General features: G+C 39.6%; 2 protein-coding genes across 3 annotated transcripts in view; one reads left to right on the top strand and one right to left on the bottom strand.

Annotated features, from left to right (window-relative positions):
• Window positions 1-19325, bottom strand: part of PDE4B (phosphodiesterase 4B) — a 614195-nt gene that overhangs the window by 66107 nt on the left and 528763 nt on the right. The gene's annotated exons all lie outside the window — the stretch shown is intronic.
• Window positions 8845-10357, top strand: LOC116758249 (dihydrolipoyl dehydrogenase, mitochondrial-like). The gene is given in 1 exon segment (XM_032641088.1): window positions 8845-10357. A coding segment is annotated over 1 exon segment (1278 nt). The 5' UTR covers window positions 8845-9079.

Raw genomic sequence — 19325 nt, 5'->3', positions numbered from 1 at the left:
ATGCAATTTTAACATAGCTTTGTATACATCAGAAACATATCCATCAAGTCTTCCCAACTATATACCCAAAGAAAGCACATAAAAAAGAAATTTAAATAATCTTTTGTTTCTCTGTCTCACATAATCAGACTCTCTTACCACTAGAGAAGGTGGTACTATTTGCAAGGTTGTGTGGTGGTTGAATCAGTCAGAGCAATTGCCACATGAAACGACAGGGATGAATCTCATAAACTTAAATGTCGAGCAAAAGAAATCAAATATTAAAAAGCACATAAAAATATGATTCAATTTATATAAAGTTCAAAAGAGGGAAAAATGAATCTATGATGTTAGAGGTCAAGAGAGTGGTTACCTTGAGGGGGATTGTGACTGGGAGGGCACTTGAGGGGGGCTTTCATGGGGCTGGCAATGATGTATTTCTTGTTTCAGGTTCTGACTACGTGGTTGTGTTCGTTTTATAAAAATTCACTGACTTCTACACTTGTGATTTGTGTACTTTTCTCTCTGCACGCTATATTTCAATAAAACGTTTCTGGAAAAAAAATCAGTTAACTCTAGCTTCTTGGGCCTTGACATCTGTAACTAGCATCTTGTTGCTTCTGTCACTTCTGTTTCCCTTTGGAGCTTCTCAGCGGGAAGTGTTCCACCTTTAATTCTGAAATACCTCTACTAAGCTTAACCTTCTTACCTGCCTAATTTTGTAATTTTTTCATGGCTACTGGAGGGCAGAACCGACATGGTTTGAAGAAGAAAAGGTTCTACCATTTACAGTTTTGAGTCCTTAAGCAATTGCTTGTTCAATGTGACTTTGAGGGTCTCTACCTGGGTAACTGGGGTCATAATGGCTGCTCCATAAGGTTACGATTACTCGTCATGAGGATTGCATGAAACAATGTGTGCAAACGCCATCAGAAATCCTAGCATAAAGGTACTCTTGGAAACCTGACTTTTGCCCTTAACTCCTCCCCACATTGCCCATTCTGCTTGGATCTTCATCTAACATGAATCCCATCAACACTAGTATATAAAACAATAATATTCCCCACTACCTGGGAATTCCCGGGAAACCCCCATTGTCCACATTTTCTCTTCTGCTGCCATAGTTGAAAAGCATCAATGCTAGGTTAATTACATCTACCACAAATGACCAAGTCTAACCTCAGCAGGGCTCTTAGTGCAGTTTTATCATCTCCCTACTGATTCCTCATAGGTGTATATGAAAACATTCCCACTGCTCACAAATTCCCATTTCCATGTCTATCCTCTCACTTTTACCAAAGATCCAATTTCCTACTTCACTGGTAAGATAAAGGTCAATTTGAATTCTACCAACTTCACCCCTTTCATGCCTCAGGAGGCTTCTTTGTCTCTACTTTTACCTATCCATTTCAGTGTCTCTCCTCATTTTGTTTTGTTTTTTTCTCCTCCACTCTAGTTGTTTTTTTTTTTAAAGACCTTGATAATTTCAGTTATACCCTCACCCATTTACACCTTTAACAACTTGTTCTCCATGACCTTCACTGTTTCTACTATACGCTCATTTATGTTTTTCTCATCCTGCAACCTAAAAGCTTTTCTTTAGGCCCCGCTTCAACGTTATCACATCATTCTTCTTTTATTGCCACCTTCCAGAGAAATAATTTTAAATTCTAGTTCCACTTCTTCACCAGCCCATCAGCCTTCAATATCTGTAGTCTTGCTTCTGCTCCCTCCATTCAATGGCAACTGCTTTCTCTCTCTCTCTTTCTCTCAAAATCCAGGGGCCTCCTGAATGTGAAATTTAGTGGGTACTTCCTATTTAATTTACTTTTTAGAGGGCACTTCTTAGTATCCATTGACACCTGTCACACTTGACTTAGTGACTCTAATCTCTCCTTTGGCAACTTCACTTACTTCCATGTCTTTCTATGTTATTTTCATTTTGATAGCTCCCAAATCATTGTCCCTGATCTGTTACTGAAATGCCACATCTACGTTTCCAGCTGACTAATGCATCTTACCACATCATTATTCTACTTTTACAGATTCGAACTCATCATAAAATAGATCGTTTTATGGAATAAGCATTGTTCAAGGCATCTGATTTCCCCAACTGGCTATTCCACTAACTTGCAGAGTGATCATAGACAAGTCATGTACTCTCGCTGGATTTTCTTCTACATGGAACAAAGGGATTGGGCATAATCATAATGACTTTAATAGCTGTGAAATTCTATAATGCTATGTTTAAAAAGATAAAGCCATAATCTTCTTCCCACCTACAATCTTCCCTTTTCCCTGACTTCCATATTTTTTATTAATGGTATCCACATTCCCATAGTTATCTAAACTTAAAATCTCTGCTTTATCTTCCATGCTTCCTTTTTTTCTCAGTTTCTACAACCTACCAGTTGGCAGGCTCAGTGGATTCTACCTCAAAAATATCGATTGCATCCAGTCCCATCTTTCCCTTTCTCTCATTATAAATTATAGTCAAGCCCTCATTGAACCAACCAGGGCTTTTGCAGTCACTTTGTCACTGGTCTCCATGTTTCATACCATCAAAAGACTGATTTTCTTCATACGTGACTCATTACATCAAGTGCCAGATGAAAAATCTTTAACGACCCCCAGGACCTTTCTAATACATCCAAATACCTTTATTTGGTGTTCAGGGTTCTTTCTAACCCAGGTCCAGCTTCACGTACTCTTCTCCTTTACACAAATCTCAGCTGCAAACACAGGGATGGATTTGTTCCCCAAGTTAAGTCCTGTTATTTTCACCACGATCTCCTGGTTTGTGCTGTTTTCTCTGCATGGATGATGTTCTCTGTAATCCTTTATTGAAATCCTTGCCATCAATCAAGTCCCAAGTCAGATGGAACTTCTACTTGACGTCTTCCTTGAATCCCACGGCTGGAAGCCATCTGTCCCTGCTCAGAACAGGAGTGCCATCACGCTCTTCTGCTGTGACACTTTATCACGTTCTGAGCTGATTTAAAGTGATTTATATATACTCATTTTTCATTATCTGAAGGACAGAGGCCATGTCCCCTTTGTACCCAGATCAGTACTTCTACTGTAGGCTTATAATAGAAAGGGGATAAAAGAATGAATTAAGTACTTAATATTGTACCTTGTGTATGACAAAAGAATAAAAGTCACAGGAAATATGACCGTAAGGAGTTGTGGGGGAGACAAATCACTACCCAAGGAGACAGTTAGAAAACAATGTAAGATATTCTAACACATCAACACCAAATTGAATTGGCTCTGCTTTAGATTCAGAGTTTGTTCCATCTCAGCTCCAAGTAACTGGATGGTATCAAACATAAATTGCCCTGGGTTACTTTTCTTATGAGTAAACTGCAGAGTTGTCCAATTTAGCCAAAAAACAAACAAAACGAAGACAAACAAAGACAGCCAGTTAAATTTCAATTTCAGATAAATAATATCTTTTTTTAGTTCTTATACTATAATCTGTCCTTATACTAAAAAATTATTTGTTATTTATCTGAAATTCAAATTTACTGGGTATCCTGCATTTTATTTGGCAGTCCTCAATAAGGGAACTGTTGTTAATCATCTCTAAGGCTGACTACTCCAATATTCTACATTCGACAGCATTTTCAGAGAAAAGAAAGATAAAACTGTGCTGTTCCCTTGGCTTATAATTCCTTTCCCCTAGATCTCTGCACTCAGCTTTTAGCTCAGTTATAGATGCCATAAAACCCTTTTGATTCTCCTATCCAAAACAGCACCTTCTTATCCTTCCAGCTCCCTTCTCTGGTCACCCCTTATCCCATTAGCTTGTTTTTTTTTTCATTATCTGAAATTATCTCCTCCGTTCTTTTGGTCACATGCTTATTGCCTGTCTCTCTCTGTCACTAGAATGTAATCTTCAGAGAGAAGGGTCTTTACTATCCTGTTCACTGCTGAGTCCCCAGCACCTAGAACAACAATGGCAGATACATGAAACACTTAAAAAACCGAAAAAATACCATAAGTGCTAAAAATGAATTTTTTGGCCAAAGAGGACTAATGGGGTCCAAAGGAAGAAAGCTGAGTATGGGTTAATGTGGTTAGGAAAGGTTTCTTGGAGGAAGTGGGATTTTAGCAATGCCATAGAGCACTGGTTTGGGGGGAGAGTGTCTATCACCTGAATAAGCTTAGGAACATTTGCAAGCTATACAAGTCCCTGCCCTGCCCCACCTCCTCATTGGGCCTATCAGAATTTAGGGTGGTTGATAAGCACTATGTCTAATGTCAAAAGGCTCCCCAGATGATTCTGATATAACCCCTCTACCCCACTGGAGAACATCTTCCACAAAGGATGGGTAGGATTTGGTTAAGCAGAAAGCCTTAAGAACAGAACGATGTGAACTGAGCACACAGAGAAGAAAAAGAGCGTAAACTCTCAGGTGCTATGAAAGTACTGCTCAGATTGGAATAGAGTTAAGGAATTTGTGCTTCAGCTTGTAGGCAAAGGAGAACAAAGGAAGGATTTTCAGAAGGAAGTAAAATTGTAAATTGCTACCTATACGTTACACCAGGATCAGGAAAGTCTGAGGAACCAAACACGGCCTACTGCCTATTTTTGTAAGTAGAGTTTAACTGGAGCACAGCCATGTCCATTTATTTACACACTGCCTAGGATGCTTTTGCTGAAAGTTCAGCACAATGCCTGTAATACTCAACCCTTGTCAAGCTCTCCATGTCCTTTAAGATTCTGCCATTGCAGAAATGGCCTTGCAGCCAGGACTCCACTAATTCATTTTATGTGATGATTACATTTATGCATTCATTAATTCCTAGATACTTGAAAGGATTGGGGATATACAGGTTCTAGGTTAAAGTGCTGGGTTCTGTATTTACCCGATTTGTAAGTCCTACACCCTGCTCATCATCTACCATGATTATCATACTCTGTCGATATGTGGTTCTGATAACATATATCAGTGGTATTGTAGGGTCTTCTAATCTGGCACCAAATAGGAAGATACAGTTATAAATAACCACATAGCAAGTTCAAGTCTCTTCTTAGGAACTGATATCTGACAGAGGATTGGTATGAAGCTTGGTTCCCAGGAATAGCACCAGACACATGAGCAGGCAGGGTGTCATGGCTAAGTTTTCCAGTAACTCCAGAAATATCTACTCTCACCTCTTTCCCCATAGAGTTACACAAACACTAACTTCCATCCTTATCACACTTTTAGTCCTTTCCCAACTCTAAGTCTTACTTCTGGGAATAACCTAATGTTTTAAGCAAATGGCTATAGAGTTTGGTTTCCTGAGAGCCTCCTCCTGGAAATGGTGCTGTTTTAGATGGCTTTAAGAGAGCTTTCCATCTTCTCCTACCCCCAAGGGTAATGTGGAAGCAAATTCCCTTTTGGTTACAGTAGATTATACAGCATTTACTCAAGAAATATTTATCCAGACAGAGCTTATCATCTTATATGTTGGGGTTAAATGGTGAAAAAATAACCATTAGTGAATGACTTGTAAATAACTAGTTTTAGTGCCTAGACAGTGATATTCCAATATGGGTAATTTAATTAGAGTGGTAAGGATAAAGTGGTGATAATCACTGGGTACCACATAAGCTTACTGAATGGTCACCTAACAAAGTCTTGGGGACTTCTTGGAGGAAGTGGTGTCTAAGTGGTAAGCTGAAGGAGCTACATAGATCAAGAGGAGGTGGGAAGAGAAGCCAAAACAAGAGAAGTCCTAGAGGTCCAGAAAGAATAGAAGACTGGAGTCCCGTGTCAATAATATACTATAAACAGTTGCTGATTATCTGAGGATAGCTAAAAAGCTTTGTGGTAGATTCTCATCACTCTCTGGTATGTCGCATAAGGAAACAAGGGCTTTGGCTTATATTCTACTTTTTATACTGCCACCACTGTTTTTGTGTGTGAGCTCTGGACATTGCTTAACCTTTTAGAACATCAATTTTCTCATTTGTCAAATCTCATTTGTCTCATTTGTCAATAGGAATACCTGCCCTTGAAGGACTTTGCAGGAATCCAATGACACAATGTGTGGGAAAGTGCTTTGCAATCTCTAATTCCGGCCACCATCCAGGCCACTCCCTGTTTCCACCCACCATTGTCCATCTAGATTTGCTCAGCAAATGCAAGCTACTTTTAATGTCATCTGCTGACAATAAATCAAGAGCCCCCAAATCCAGATTTTTAGATTCTCCCAGGCTACACAGCACCATAGCCCATGTAATAGGTAACAGTAAGGCGACCATCAGGGAAACTTACCAAACTGTCAATCTGTAATTCTTTATGTTTTTCTTGCTCATTTGACAAATGTGGAAACCAATGGGAAAGAGTCCCATGAATGTCACCCAGCTAGGGAGTGATGCTAAGAGCATCTGGTTTGTGGATGAACTGTGCATTTCCATCATCTCTTGCCTCCAAAGCCAATGGGTCCCTTCTGCTTCAGGACCTTCTCAAGTCCTCCAGAAATCAGTATAGGGACAGTGAACTGCAATCTGGAAGCAGTTTAGCTTTCCCCATTTTCACCCAGGGAAGCTGTGTCCTAATCCCTCCCTGCTTCTGGGCTTAGTATAACTGAGCAGTCCAAACCTCTGGGGTTTGGGAGGAGGCTAATGACCACCTCCCAGACAAAGTTAATCAGGTGGATGAGCAGTAAGCTCCAAGCTTTAGCAGGAGATTTCTCTCGAGTTATAAACGCCCAGTGAACTTGCTACTTGTATTTCTCCCATCACAGTCATTCCCTAGGAGAAGTTCAGCAGGGATCCCTGTAATAAAAAGGTCTTTGTAACTCACATGGGTGTAAAAAACCAAACCAGTCATTTGGGAAAGGAACTCACTTATGCCGATGGGGAGGAAAGGCTAGGGGATACATTCATGACCTAGTTTTAGGTAGCATTTTAAATTAACTTTAACATTTTCATTTCATTGTTATTATTCTATCATGAGGTCACAATTATATGTTTGCAAGGAATTCTTTCTTTAATATATCCCGTGTTTTTGAAAAATATCGGCAGGCAATCTGGTGTAGTTAAAAAAGAAAAGAGTACTGTCCAGTGGCAAAAAGATCAGAGATCTAGCCCCAGCTTTATCACTTGCTAGTATTGGGGATCTTGGCAAGTCACTAAACTTCTCGGGGCCTCAGCTACCTCCTCTGTGACATACGAGTCCTTTTTACTTCAGGATCAACTGAAGCAAGAATGACAGCACAGGAAGCATGAAAGTGACTTGAGGATCATGATATCTGACTCAGTTTCCCATAGCCCAAAACTTTACAGGACTGGGAACACAGCAGGACCTCAGGAAATACTTGCTGCTCAAATGAAGCTCCAAAATGGGTCCTTAAAGTAACGAAAAAAAGTATGCTTAAAGTATTAAAAATTACCAGTTGACAAAAATCTGCTTATCTGATATTGGTAGTCTGGTGTATGTGGCAGCCATGTGAGGCCCAGAAGAAATCCGTAGCTTGTACTGTGGCCCATTCATGAACAAATGGTTTTCTTCTGAGTGTTTCAGTGCACTACACCCGATGAGCACACGTGTGCACACACACACACACACGCATGCACATCCATGCTATCTTTTACTAGGGGGAAAATGGAGACTACTTGAGGTATTAATAGCTTGATCTTCAGAGACCACCCATTTAAACATTATCTGTCAATAATGTCATGTTTGGGTGAGAAAACCCAATAAAAAGAAGACTAGAGAATAGGCTGTTTATGAACAATACATTTGGATACTAGAAATGGAGCTGTATGTAACAAGTTGTGATTGCCCAATCCATCCAGGGCAGAGAGATTGCCCTGGCATAGAGTCATCTTCCTAATGGAACTCAGACCCTCTGGAAATCAAAAACATAGAGAAGGGTAAAGGCCTTGAGTGCAGGATCTGTGTCTTAAGTCACAGCTCCTTACACGCATGTAGGCATCTAACACATATTTGATGAATGTATTAATAAGTGAGGGACCGGGGAATGGAAAGAGCTCTGGACTGGGAGTCAAATGTGGATTCCAGCCCACATTCTATCATCAGCTATGTGAGCAGAGGGAAGTCAATCCAAATCTCTGTCCCTCACACGTGAAACGAGGAGACTAGATAAATCAGCAGCTCACAATCAATAAAATGCAGTGAATTGGCTGATCTCGGTGGGCAAGGAGAAGTGAGTCTGGCCAGAAGTGATGTTCCAGGCTGCAGCCAGGAATGTGGTCTGAGTGCTGACTAAGTGCCCAGAACTAAAGAGATAATATTCCATTCCATGATCAGTATCTCAGGAAGTCTTGTGAAGAGGGGAACCCAAATCACCAGAAAATGAATTTATTCAAGGAAGCCATTAGCTTTGGCCAGTCACTCTGCTTGTTGTAGGATGAGCCTGTCACTCTGAGAAATGAAATAGGACCCTTGAAAGTCTTCTCACATGGCTAAAGATAAAAGCAAGAACAGTAGAGAGAAGACATCACTCTCGATGCCTGTGTTTGTGCAATAGAGCAAATGTCCTCAATATGCATTTGATTGCATTTTAATATTCATATCATTAGGAGTTTATATTATAGCATGTTACTTTTCCTTGTAATATTTCCATTCTGCAATCAACTTTATTATTATTAAAAAGTACTATAGGGAGAGTCAGAGGAGAAGCCGTGATGACACAACATTGCCGGCGTTGAAGATGGGAGGAGAGAGCCACGAGTCAAGGAATGTGGGCAGCCTCTAGAAGGTGGCAAAGGCAAGGAACTGGAGTGTCCACTAGAGTCTCAAGAAGGAACCCTCCCTGATGACACCATATTTTTAGCCCCATGAAGCTGATTTTTGGACTTCTGACTGAGGAATATAAGAGAGGCCATTTCAATCAAATATCTCATGGTCTGCAAGGAGTTTCTGCAGTGCCACTGAGAACTTATGCAGATTAACCAATTGATGCTGATGTAACAGTGATAGGTTCTGGTCCTGGAGGATATGTTGCTGCTATTAAAGCTGCCCAGTTAGGCTTCAAGGCAGTCTGCGTTGAGAAAAATGAAACACTCGGTGGAACATGTTTGAACGGTGGTTGTATTCCTTCTAAGGCTTTATTGAATAACTCTCATTGTTACCATATGGCCCATGGAAAAGATTTTGCATCTAGAGGAATTGAAATGTCTGAAGTTCGCTTGAATTTAGAGAAGATGATGGAGCAGAAGAGTAATGCAGTAAAAGCTTTAACGGGTGGAATTGCCCACTTATTCAAACAGAAAAAGATTGCTCATGTAAATGGATATGGAAAGATAACTGGGAAAAATCAGGTCACCGCTATGAAAGCTGATGGCAGCACTCAAGTTATTGATACAAAGAACATTCTTATAGCCACAGGTTCAAAAGTCACTCCTTTTCCTGGAATTACAATTGATGAAGATACAGTAGTGTCATCTACAGGTACTTTGTCTTTAAAAAAAGTTCCAGAAAAGATGGTTGTCATTGGTGCAGGAGTAATAGGTGTAGAATTGGGCTCAGTTTGGCAAAGACTTGGTGCAGATGTGACAGCAGTTGAGTTTTGGGGTCATGTTGGCGGAATTGGAATTGATATGGAGATATCTAAAAACTTTCAATGCATCCTTCACAAACAAGGATTTAAATTTAAATTGAATACCAAATTTACTGGTGCTACTAAGAAGTCAGATGGAAAAATTGATGTTTCTATTGAAGCTGCTTCTGGTGATAAAGCTGAAGTTATCACTTGTGATGTACTCCTGGTTTGCATTGGCCGATGACCCTTTACTAAGAATTTGGGACTAGAGGAGCTTGGAATTGAGCTGGATCCTAGAGGTAAAATTCCAGTAAATACCAGATTCCAAACTAAAATTCCAAATATCTATGCAATTGGCGATGTGGTTACTGGTCCAATGCTGGCTCACAAAGCAGAGGATGAAGGCTTTATCTGTGATGAAGGGATGGCTGGTGGCGCTGTGCGCATTGACTACAATTGTGTACCATCGGTGATTTACACACACCCTGAAGTTGCTTGGGTTGGCAAATCAGAAGAGCAGTTGAAAGAAGAGGGTATTGAGTACAAAGTTGGGAAATTCCTATTTGCTGCTAACAGCAGAGCTAAGACAAACGCTGACACAGATGGTATGGTGAAGATACTTGGGCAGAAATCAACAGACAGAGTATTGGGATCACATATTCTAGGACCAGGTGCTGGTGAAATAATAAATGGAGCTGCTCTTGCACTGGAATATGGAGCATCCTGTGAAGATATAGCTAGAGTCTGTCATGCACATCCAACCTTATCAGAAGCTTTTAGAGAAGCAAACCTGGCTGCATCATTTGGCAAATCGATCAACTTTTCAATTAGAAGATTATATTTTTCTGAAATTTCCTGGAAGCTTTTATAGAGGATTTACTTACATGGATGGAGCTGGAGTATGGTATGTGAACAGCTGTGTTTGAAACAAGGTGATCAAGTTATTTTAAACTTGGTTTTCACGTTGGAAACAGTCATTAGAATAAGTTAAACATGTATAAACTGAACTGATGTAAAAAAAAAAATGTACTGTAGGAACTTTTGGCTACCATGAACACAATACTTTCCACTCTACTAAATGTTTTCATATCCATGTAAAAGGCTGCAGTGATGCCCTCAGAGGAACCATTCAGGGGTAGAAAGCGGAGATGATATCTCAGTTCCATTGTGTGGAACTTCTCCCTCAGTTTGTCAAGAAATGTTTGTAAAGTGGAAATTTAAAAGATGTCAAGTGCAACATTCACCTGACTGGACACATACAGGTTTACCTGGAGTACCCTAAGATCATGCTGTTAGTGGAAAGAACACAAGTTGTGAAAGCTTGGGTTCAAATCTGGACCCTGCCCCCTAGGAGTTGTATGACTTCGGACAGATGACTGAATTTTTGTTATGGGCAGCCTATCTTTAATTTCATGCAATAATCTTCTCCAGAGTTTCTGTGTGAGGATGTAAAAGACTGTGAAACACCTAGCACGTAGTAGGCATTCCGTAAATGTTAACCCTCCTCTTTTCTCCAGAAAGCTCTGCCCTTCTGTGGTCTACCGGTCCTCCAACACTGAACCAACTAAGTGAAACCTATTAGTTAGTCAGGCAAGCTTCCCCTTCTCGTGTCCTATTTTCCCCCAAATATATTCCTCCTCCTACTTTCAAAAATGTAATGAAGAGCCCCACCTAGTCTGATATGACTATAGTAACTTAGGGGTAATCTTAAGTTTGAAAACAGAAGTCAGTGTGAGAACAAAAGTATACTAGTATATTGTTCCGTTGATGGACTTAAGATATTAAATTAATATAGTGTCATAGGATTTACCATTCTTTTTTTGTATACACTCTGTTATTATATATCTGAGGAATTTATGATAAGGAGCACACTTTGGAATTCACACCTAAATTCACTAACAAATGAATAAAATAGTTTTTGGCAGACTTTTACATATAAAAGAGTAGGACAACCCTGTTATTACCATGTGAAATATAAGGTAAACAACCATAATGGACTAATAATCTGGATCATTTAACCCTACTACTTAAAAGATTCTTCAGTAAATACTACAATGAAGTGGCTTTTGGCATGAGGAAGTTAAGTTTAGAACATTTTGACGTGGATCTTTTAAATGAAGCAATACCATCATTTTATTTGTCCTGTTTCGTGGAAGACTTTGAGAATTGCTTCTTAAAATTTCTTTCTTTGTTTTCTGTCTTTCTGGTAGAAATGTAGTATTGAGAGATGTCCGTGAGCTACTGAAATTCAAAAAAGCTTAAAACGATACTTTCATTATTTGGCATAAGATACTCAGGAAAGTACTGAAAATAGGAAAGGCCCAAAATGAAACCTAGGAATACAAACATCTATTCATGAAATGGGAAACAGTAAGGACATTAGGCAATAATGGATTTTCCATCCTTATGGATCTTACACAAGATCTCTGCAGAGGAGAAGAATGAAACAACTCTAGGAACACAGAGAAATTCAGTCATGTTTCCCAAAACCCTGAATCAGAATCTGTGTGGGTCTATCTAATACGTAGTGAATGATGATATGGCTCATGGATGTCTAACAAGAAAAGAGACAAGAGAAGAAGAAAGAATCAAACGCCCATACATGGCAACTCAAAAACAGAACTGAAGGACCTCTACAAAATTAACCAGTCTTGCAATGACTAAACTTCGTTCTAGACTAACAGCACGAAATACCACATTCTTCAGGAAGACGAATGTTTCTACCTGCATCTTGAATCGTTGAATGTCAGGGTATGAAAGTGTCCTCTCACAGGTAGGAGCCTAACTTCTGACCAAAGAAGTTATAAGGAATTATCATGCATATCATGCATATTCCAAGGAATCCTGGCAAAACTTGATAAGATATTCACAGGAATAAGAGCTGCTTTGAATTACTGAGGGCCTATTGAGAGCAGCAAAATTTTCACCTATGCAGCAAATATGTGCCAGCCATTTTTCTAAGTCCATGACAAGGTACCGAAGTGACAAAACTTTCTGCCCTCACGGAGCTTATGTCCCATTATTTAACATCTACACAATCCTAACAACAGCCATAGAAGGTCATTATTGCAGATGAGGGAACTGAGATTTTAAAAAATTGAGTAACTTGCTTAAGGTCACAGAGCTTGTAACCAACGGGCCAAAATTCAAATCCAGTTCTGTGCAGCTCCAAAGCCTGAGTTTTCCACCTGCTTTGCTACACTATATCTTATGAGCAACAGCAAAAAGATTCTGAGGGTCAGCACATCTACTGCAACTCAGGTGCATATTTTCCACTAAAGGATACTCATTTCTCGTTTGTGTAAACAGACTACAACTTACCAAGGAGGCAGCAACTCAGTACTATGTGCCGACCAACAGGCAGGCTCTCATTCATCCAAAATTTATGAACCAGGTATGTGTCAAACCTTAGACCAGCTCCTGGGGATATAAGACAAAGCCTTTGCTTTCAGGGAGTCTAGTGGGAAAGAAAAGCATATAAATGGATCACCATAACATAGCAAGATGAGGCTGAGATAAAGATAAGGATGTCTCCAGGACGCTTGGGAGAGAGCAGAAAACAGGTCAACACAGGCTGAGGGGAAGGACTTTTGAGCCCTGGGTTGAGTCTTAACCAGATGGAGTTAGCTTGGTGCAGAAAAGGGAGGTGGAGTGAGGAAGCTCTAAAGTGCTTTGAGTAGAGACAGAGAATGACACGTGCAGGGAAGTGAAAGAGAGCATGGTGCTCAAGAAACTGCAAGTATTTTGACATGTGGGGTGGAGTGAGAGGGATGCTTCTGAAAATGGGCTGTACTGTATTTGAGCAATGTGTGTGTGTCTGGGGGAAGGTGTTGCAGACAGGAAAGAAACTGGGGAACATATGTAGAAATCCAATAATAAGTTATGAAATCTATTTAATGGGTCTTGGCCAGTATTTATTTAAACAAAAAAAGACTAGACTAGAATAGAAAACATCAGGTATAACACAGGTAGTAAGATATTGTTTTATAAAACATACGCATATGTGGGGACTCAGTCTTGACGTAAACTTTATGTCTTACTGCGAGTCATGGTCCAAAAAGTTCTAAACCACTGGTCCAGTCTATCTTTTTCAAGGGGCAGACTGTCCCCTTTGGACCTATTCAACGGGGCTCCCTTGCAGGACCTACTATCTATCTATTCCTGTCAGGACACAAAGAGAGGTCGCTTGGAACAAATCTGTCCCAGTTTCTTAAATACTTTCCATACTCCAAAGTCCATGATCTAATTCTAAATCTCAAGTGCTCAAACAGATAAACTCCAATGACCAGGGCTATTTCTGAAAAGCAACTAATACTTCCTTTGAAGAAGTGAGAAAAAAATACACACACAAAATGAAGCTTCAAATGACTCCAAGGAAGTTTGGGGCCAGCAAAAAGTTCTCTGACCCAGCTGTGTTTTCCACCAAATGAATCACCCAGGTACAAAGCCAATACCTTTGAGTCATGAAGCACATGTGTTGTATCTTTGGATTCTCTTCCTTTACACAGGGATTTTCCCTAAAAAACTTTTTTGGATTTTATTCCTCACTTTCTCTTCTAATTCAATTTCTTGCCAGTTTCTCTGCTCTTTGATTTTTCCTTTACGATGTCTAATCTTGTTTCTCTCCTCTTTTGTCTCATCATTCTGAATTAATAAAAAAAGTTCACATGCAAAGAAAATCCGTATAAAATACAGCTTAAAAAAAAAAGAACTTAAGATGTTATTGTTTCTTTCTTTTAAATGTATTACCCATTTGTTTGTAAAGCACATGAGTTAAAGAGATCCCACAATATCAAGTGCTGGGGAAATTGATAACATGAGAAATTCTTTTCACCTGCAGGGAAGTGAGGGTGGAAGAAGAGGAAACCTTTTTGTGGGACTGGCATTTGAACAGCTCTTAAGAAGATGGGAGGAATTGGATATGCACAGACGGTATTAGGGAGAGATCAAAAGTGCGACAGAAAGATGGGAAGCTTGGGATCTGAATTTAAACTGTAATGAAAATAAAGTTTTATAATTTAACCCTCAAAAAATAAAAGAGAAAGTTAACTGAAGTAGTTTAATAAATACCTCTTCATTAAATTATCTGGTTAATTTAGGCTAGTAAGATATTAGAGATTGATAATTCAAGTCAAAAATTCACTTCGGGCCTAAATTAATTAGATTCCTGGCCAATATCAGTAGAATTAATCAGAACTCGTGTTTTGTGGGTCAGCACACACATTTGTTTATGAATCAACAATCAGAAGTCAGTGTTGGAAATGACTGACTCTCTCTCAAGCCCTGACGATTTATCCTTCTCTAAGAATACATCTCTCTTCTTTGAGCTATAAAAACACCAATTGTTTTTGGGAGGCGATTTTGTACAACCATAGATTTCTTGAACTTGAAAACAACCTTAGAGATTATCTGGTCCAGAGTTTCTCAACCAGTTGTTTTTTTTTTTCTACCGGTTTTATAAGGTTAAAAGCATAAAAGATCACATACCTTGCCCTTATGTAGATTCAGATGGCCCTTTTATTGGGATTCTATGCTTTTTATATCCGTATTGGCTAAGAAGAGTTTGTGAAGCTTTATTTTCTGTGGTTTCTGAAGATATTTTTCTTCTCTTTTTTAAATGAAAAATTGAATATGCTTTATTAAATATGTATAAAACTTGGGAATCACTAAGGTAGTCTAATTCTCCATTTTCCAGACCAGGAGAATGAATCCCAAAGATGATAAATGATTTTTCCCCATGCTCCATCCTCCATGGACCTGGTACAGGATATGCATAGCAGATGCCTAATAAGTAGCCATTTCAACCACCTTGAAAATGCCCATAAAGGAAAAAAGTGAGTAAGGAAGTGAGTGACAAGAAATCATCCATTGAGTTACCATCCCAAGGGTAACATTTGCCGGAGAGGGTGATTTTCCAGGGGACTTCAGAATGTGTCCTTAATTTCTGTCCCATTTTAGTCATTCTGCCAAGAGCCCAGCAGCAAATAGCTGCTGCACATGAGGGGACATTTGTCCAAACAAGTGGTGTAAAAACAAAGCTGCTTTGTTTAGAGCGCCTCGTTGCTCCTCCCTGCTCCCTCCCTAACCTCAAGGACCTCAAAAAAGGTCATTTTGTGAAGTTCTGGTGTGTACATGAGTAAACTTGAATCATCATATGTCACAATTGGAACCACTCAGCCAAATGCCACAGACCAGATTACCATGGCATCCCCAAATAGGTTATTATGGCAGGTCTGGGCTACTGGGTCACCAGGATACTCCAGCTGGGTTTGTTTTTCATCTTACCCCCAGGGAGCTTTGGTCCATTGCAAACATCTATACCTAAAGCCATTGGAAAAATATCTTGAACTCATTCAAATTTACTTAGAAAGAACAGAAGGACAACAGAAATATTTATGCTACTTTTCAAATTATGTAGAATTAGTGTGTCTGAGGGAGTCTTGGGCACAGATCACATCCAAAAAGGTAGAAGGAAGGGGGGCGTGAGTTGATTACCTGAGTAATTTGGACACTTAAAACAATAAGGAGAGAAGAGCATATTTGATATGGGTCAGGTATTTGCAATACATATGTTCACCAATTAAATCAAAATTATGGAATACTTATTCAACTTTCCAGCTCATTCCATTTAATAACCATAGCTACCATTCAATGAGCATCTACTAGTTGGCAGGTATGTACTTGATGCTTTATGTGGATTGTTCTGCCATCCTTGCAAAGTCAGTTTTGTAAACTTTATCTTTCAAACTGCTAAGTAGTGAAGCTTTGATTTGTTTCCGTGGTTTTCTGTCTCCAAATGATGACTTGGCCTTCAAAAGCTCTAAATTCTCATTTTCCCTTTTAGTAACTATGTGACCTTGGGCTAGTTACTTAACCCCTCTCCATTTCATTTTCTTTATCTTCAAAATAGGGTTAATGATAGTCTCTAAGAATTTGTTATACATGAAAAGGGCACATAAAGGCCTTAGCTGGCACAGAGTAAGCATTTGACCTGTTGTTGGCTTTTATCATTATTGTAATGATAGCATATTATTAGTATATCTGCAAATAACCTGGACAGTTAAGATGCCCAGATGCTGAGACTAAAATTTTCAAATGGACCTCAATTATCTGGGAATTTTTTGTAAAGGACAATTCTCAATTCATAATTATGTGGTGGGAAAAGATCAGGTCATTGCCAGTCCTTAGAGCCCACAGAGCTCAGCTTATGCTGTGTCACATGTATCAACACATTTGACTTCAGAGACAATTATATTAACGTAGGTCACCAGGCTTGCAAAAACCAACAACCATAAACCCTTCTCTTTAATAGGCTGGTTGCTATGAAAAGAGGGAAATTTGAATAAAAGCCATCAATTCTATAAATACCCCCAATGAATTAATCCCTCATTTTGAGAGCATGGGAGAGTAGAAATCGGTCTCAACATAGTTGAAAACAAAATTCATGTGTTTTCTGAATAAAATTTATAGAATGGTGGCAGTGTATGATAACATGAATATGCGCAGTAGTTGATCTGGCAAGGCTGCTCACTGATTTGCTGTTATAATGTATTTGTTAAAAGAGCCTAGATCCTGGAGTCAGGCTTTCTGGAATCAACTCATGGCTTCTTCACTTGATGGCTTCCTGATATTAAAAAAATTACTTAATCTCTTTAAAGCTCATTTTTCTTATCTGTAATACAGATATTATAACAATACATACCTCACTGTGTTGTTTTAAAGATTAAGGGACACAGTGCATAGTAAAAAAGCACTTTGCCCCGATCCTGATATAGAGTAAGTGCTCAGTAAATCTTAGCTCTTACTGTTTGTTGTCAGTCAAAAGCTTTCTGTGTCAAGTAAAGACTGTGTACCTCTTCTGCACTCATGAGAGCTTGGCAATGGGGAGAGCTAATGGTGATTTCTCAGGTAAAGGAGGTGCCCTTGTTGCTGATGGAAACCTGGCAAGCTGTGAGGTACAGTGGGATAGAGCATCCAGCTTGGACTCCTTTCAAGTATAAGAGTCAAAATCAGCCAGTGCATGTCTGTCATCATCCTGGTGGGCTGTGGTAGTTCATTCTATATATCATTCTCTCATGGAGGCCATGGTTCCTCCCTCTGAGCAGGGGCAAGAGTGGTAGTGGGGTAGGGGCAGGGTTCCTTGTGGCCAAGTCTCAAAGCAGCTTCATGAACATTTATTAAGGGCTAGGATGCTAGTAAGGGATTCTAGTATATTTTATTACTCCTGGCATTGGAAATTACCCCTGCTTCTAAATTAAGCATCAATTAAGTCAGGCCACTGAAGTATGACTGCTGAGTGCTGTAAAGACCCACTTGGATTTTGTGTTACATTCACTTTAAAATATATATATATATATATATTTATTTATTTTATTTTTTAGCTGCATCAGGTCTTAGCTGCGGCATGCAGGATTTTTCATTGTGGCGCGTGGGCTCTTCACTTCGTTGCGGTGCGTGGGCTTCTCTCTAGTTCTGGCACGTGGGCTCCAGAGTGCGTTGGCTCTGTAGTTGCGGCACGCGGGCTCTCTAGCTGTGGCTTGCAGGCTTAGTTGCCCCACGGCATGTGGGATCTTAGTTCCCCGAACAGGGATCCAACTGGAGTCCCCTGCATTGCCTGAAGTATTCTCAACCACTGGACCACCAGGGAAGTCCCAGATTCACTTTTTATTGATGATTTCAAATCTCAAATGAACTCCCAATACTGCCTGGAAGTCCCAATGAGTACTTACTTTCTGTGACACTATGTCCTACCTTTTCCCTTCTCAAACCTCCCATCTGCCTTCCACTCCACAATTTAAACTATCAGATGAGAACGAACTCTCTTAAGTTTTAATTGAGTATGTGTAAGAACCTATCTCAAAAGATTGTTATGAGGATTAAATGAGTTAATAAATGAAAATTACTTAGAACATTACCTGGCACATAATAAACTCAATAAATATTAGCTATAAGGATGGTGATTATTTCCTGTGCCTAAAGCTATCTCCTCTTTCACCTGAAGAGGTGTCCCTGCTCCGGTCAAAAGGCAAGCCCTCAACCTACTTTCTGGATCCCACTGCCCTTTACCTGCTCTAGGATTGTTCCCTTGATTATTTCCTTTCTCTTTCCATCAGTAACCTCTCCTTGTCTCTGAATTTTTTTTCAGCAACATACAAATATGCTTTACCATCCTCAAGTGTTAACCCACTGTGAATCTGGCTTCTAACCTTATAAGTCCCATAAATCTACTCTTGTCAAGATCATCAATGACTTCTGTGTTGCCAGAACCAGTGGTCACTTTTCTCTTCTCAACCTACTTCAACACAGCTGATGGCTGTCTCCTTCTCAAAATACTCTCCTCACTCAGGCTCTGTGATACCATGTTCTCCATGGTTTCCTCTTACCTCTCAGATCATTCTTTCTGAGTCTTCTTCCTGATCCCCTCCTTCTCTACTCAGAATCTCAATGCCGTCATTCTCCCTGGATTTGTATACTCCCTTTACACTCTCATTCAAGCCCACGGATTTATTCACAATTTATATGCTGAAGACTCCAAATATGGATCTCTAGCCTAACCTTTCCTATGCTGACCTGACATCTACTCAAGGATGCATCAAAACACTCAAAATTAGCATCAAAAACCAAACTCTTGTCTTCTTTCCCACCCCCCCTTCCACAATTTCCTCCTCTAATCTTATCTATTTTAGTCAATGGCAACAACACCATACAGTGGCTCGAGCCAGAAGCCTGAATTTCATTCTTGACGCTTTTCTTTCTCATAGTGTTTCTACTTTTACCTCTCCCCATCTAATCCATTAGCAAGTCTTGTCTATCCCATCTCCAAAATATATGGCAAATCT

This window comes from Phocoena sinus, chromosome 1 (genome assembly GCF_008692025.1).
Source record: "Phocoena sinus isolate mPhoSin1 chromosome 1, mPhoSin1.pri, whole genome shotgun sequence".
Classification (NCBI taxonomy): Eukaryota; Metazoa; Chordata; class Mammalia; order Artiodactyla; family Phocoenidae; genus Phocoena; species Phocoena sinus.
The sequence above is the reverse complement of the archived record's forward strand: the minus strand, read 5'-3'. Positions and strand labels throughout refer to the sequence as shown.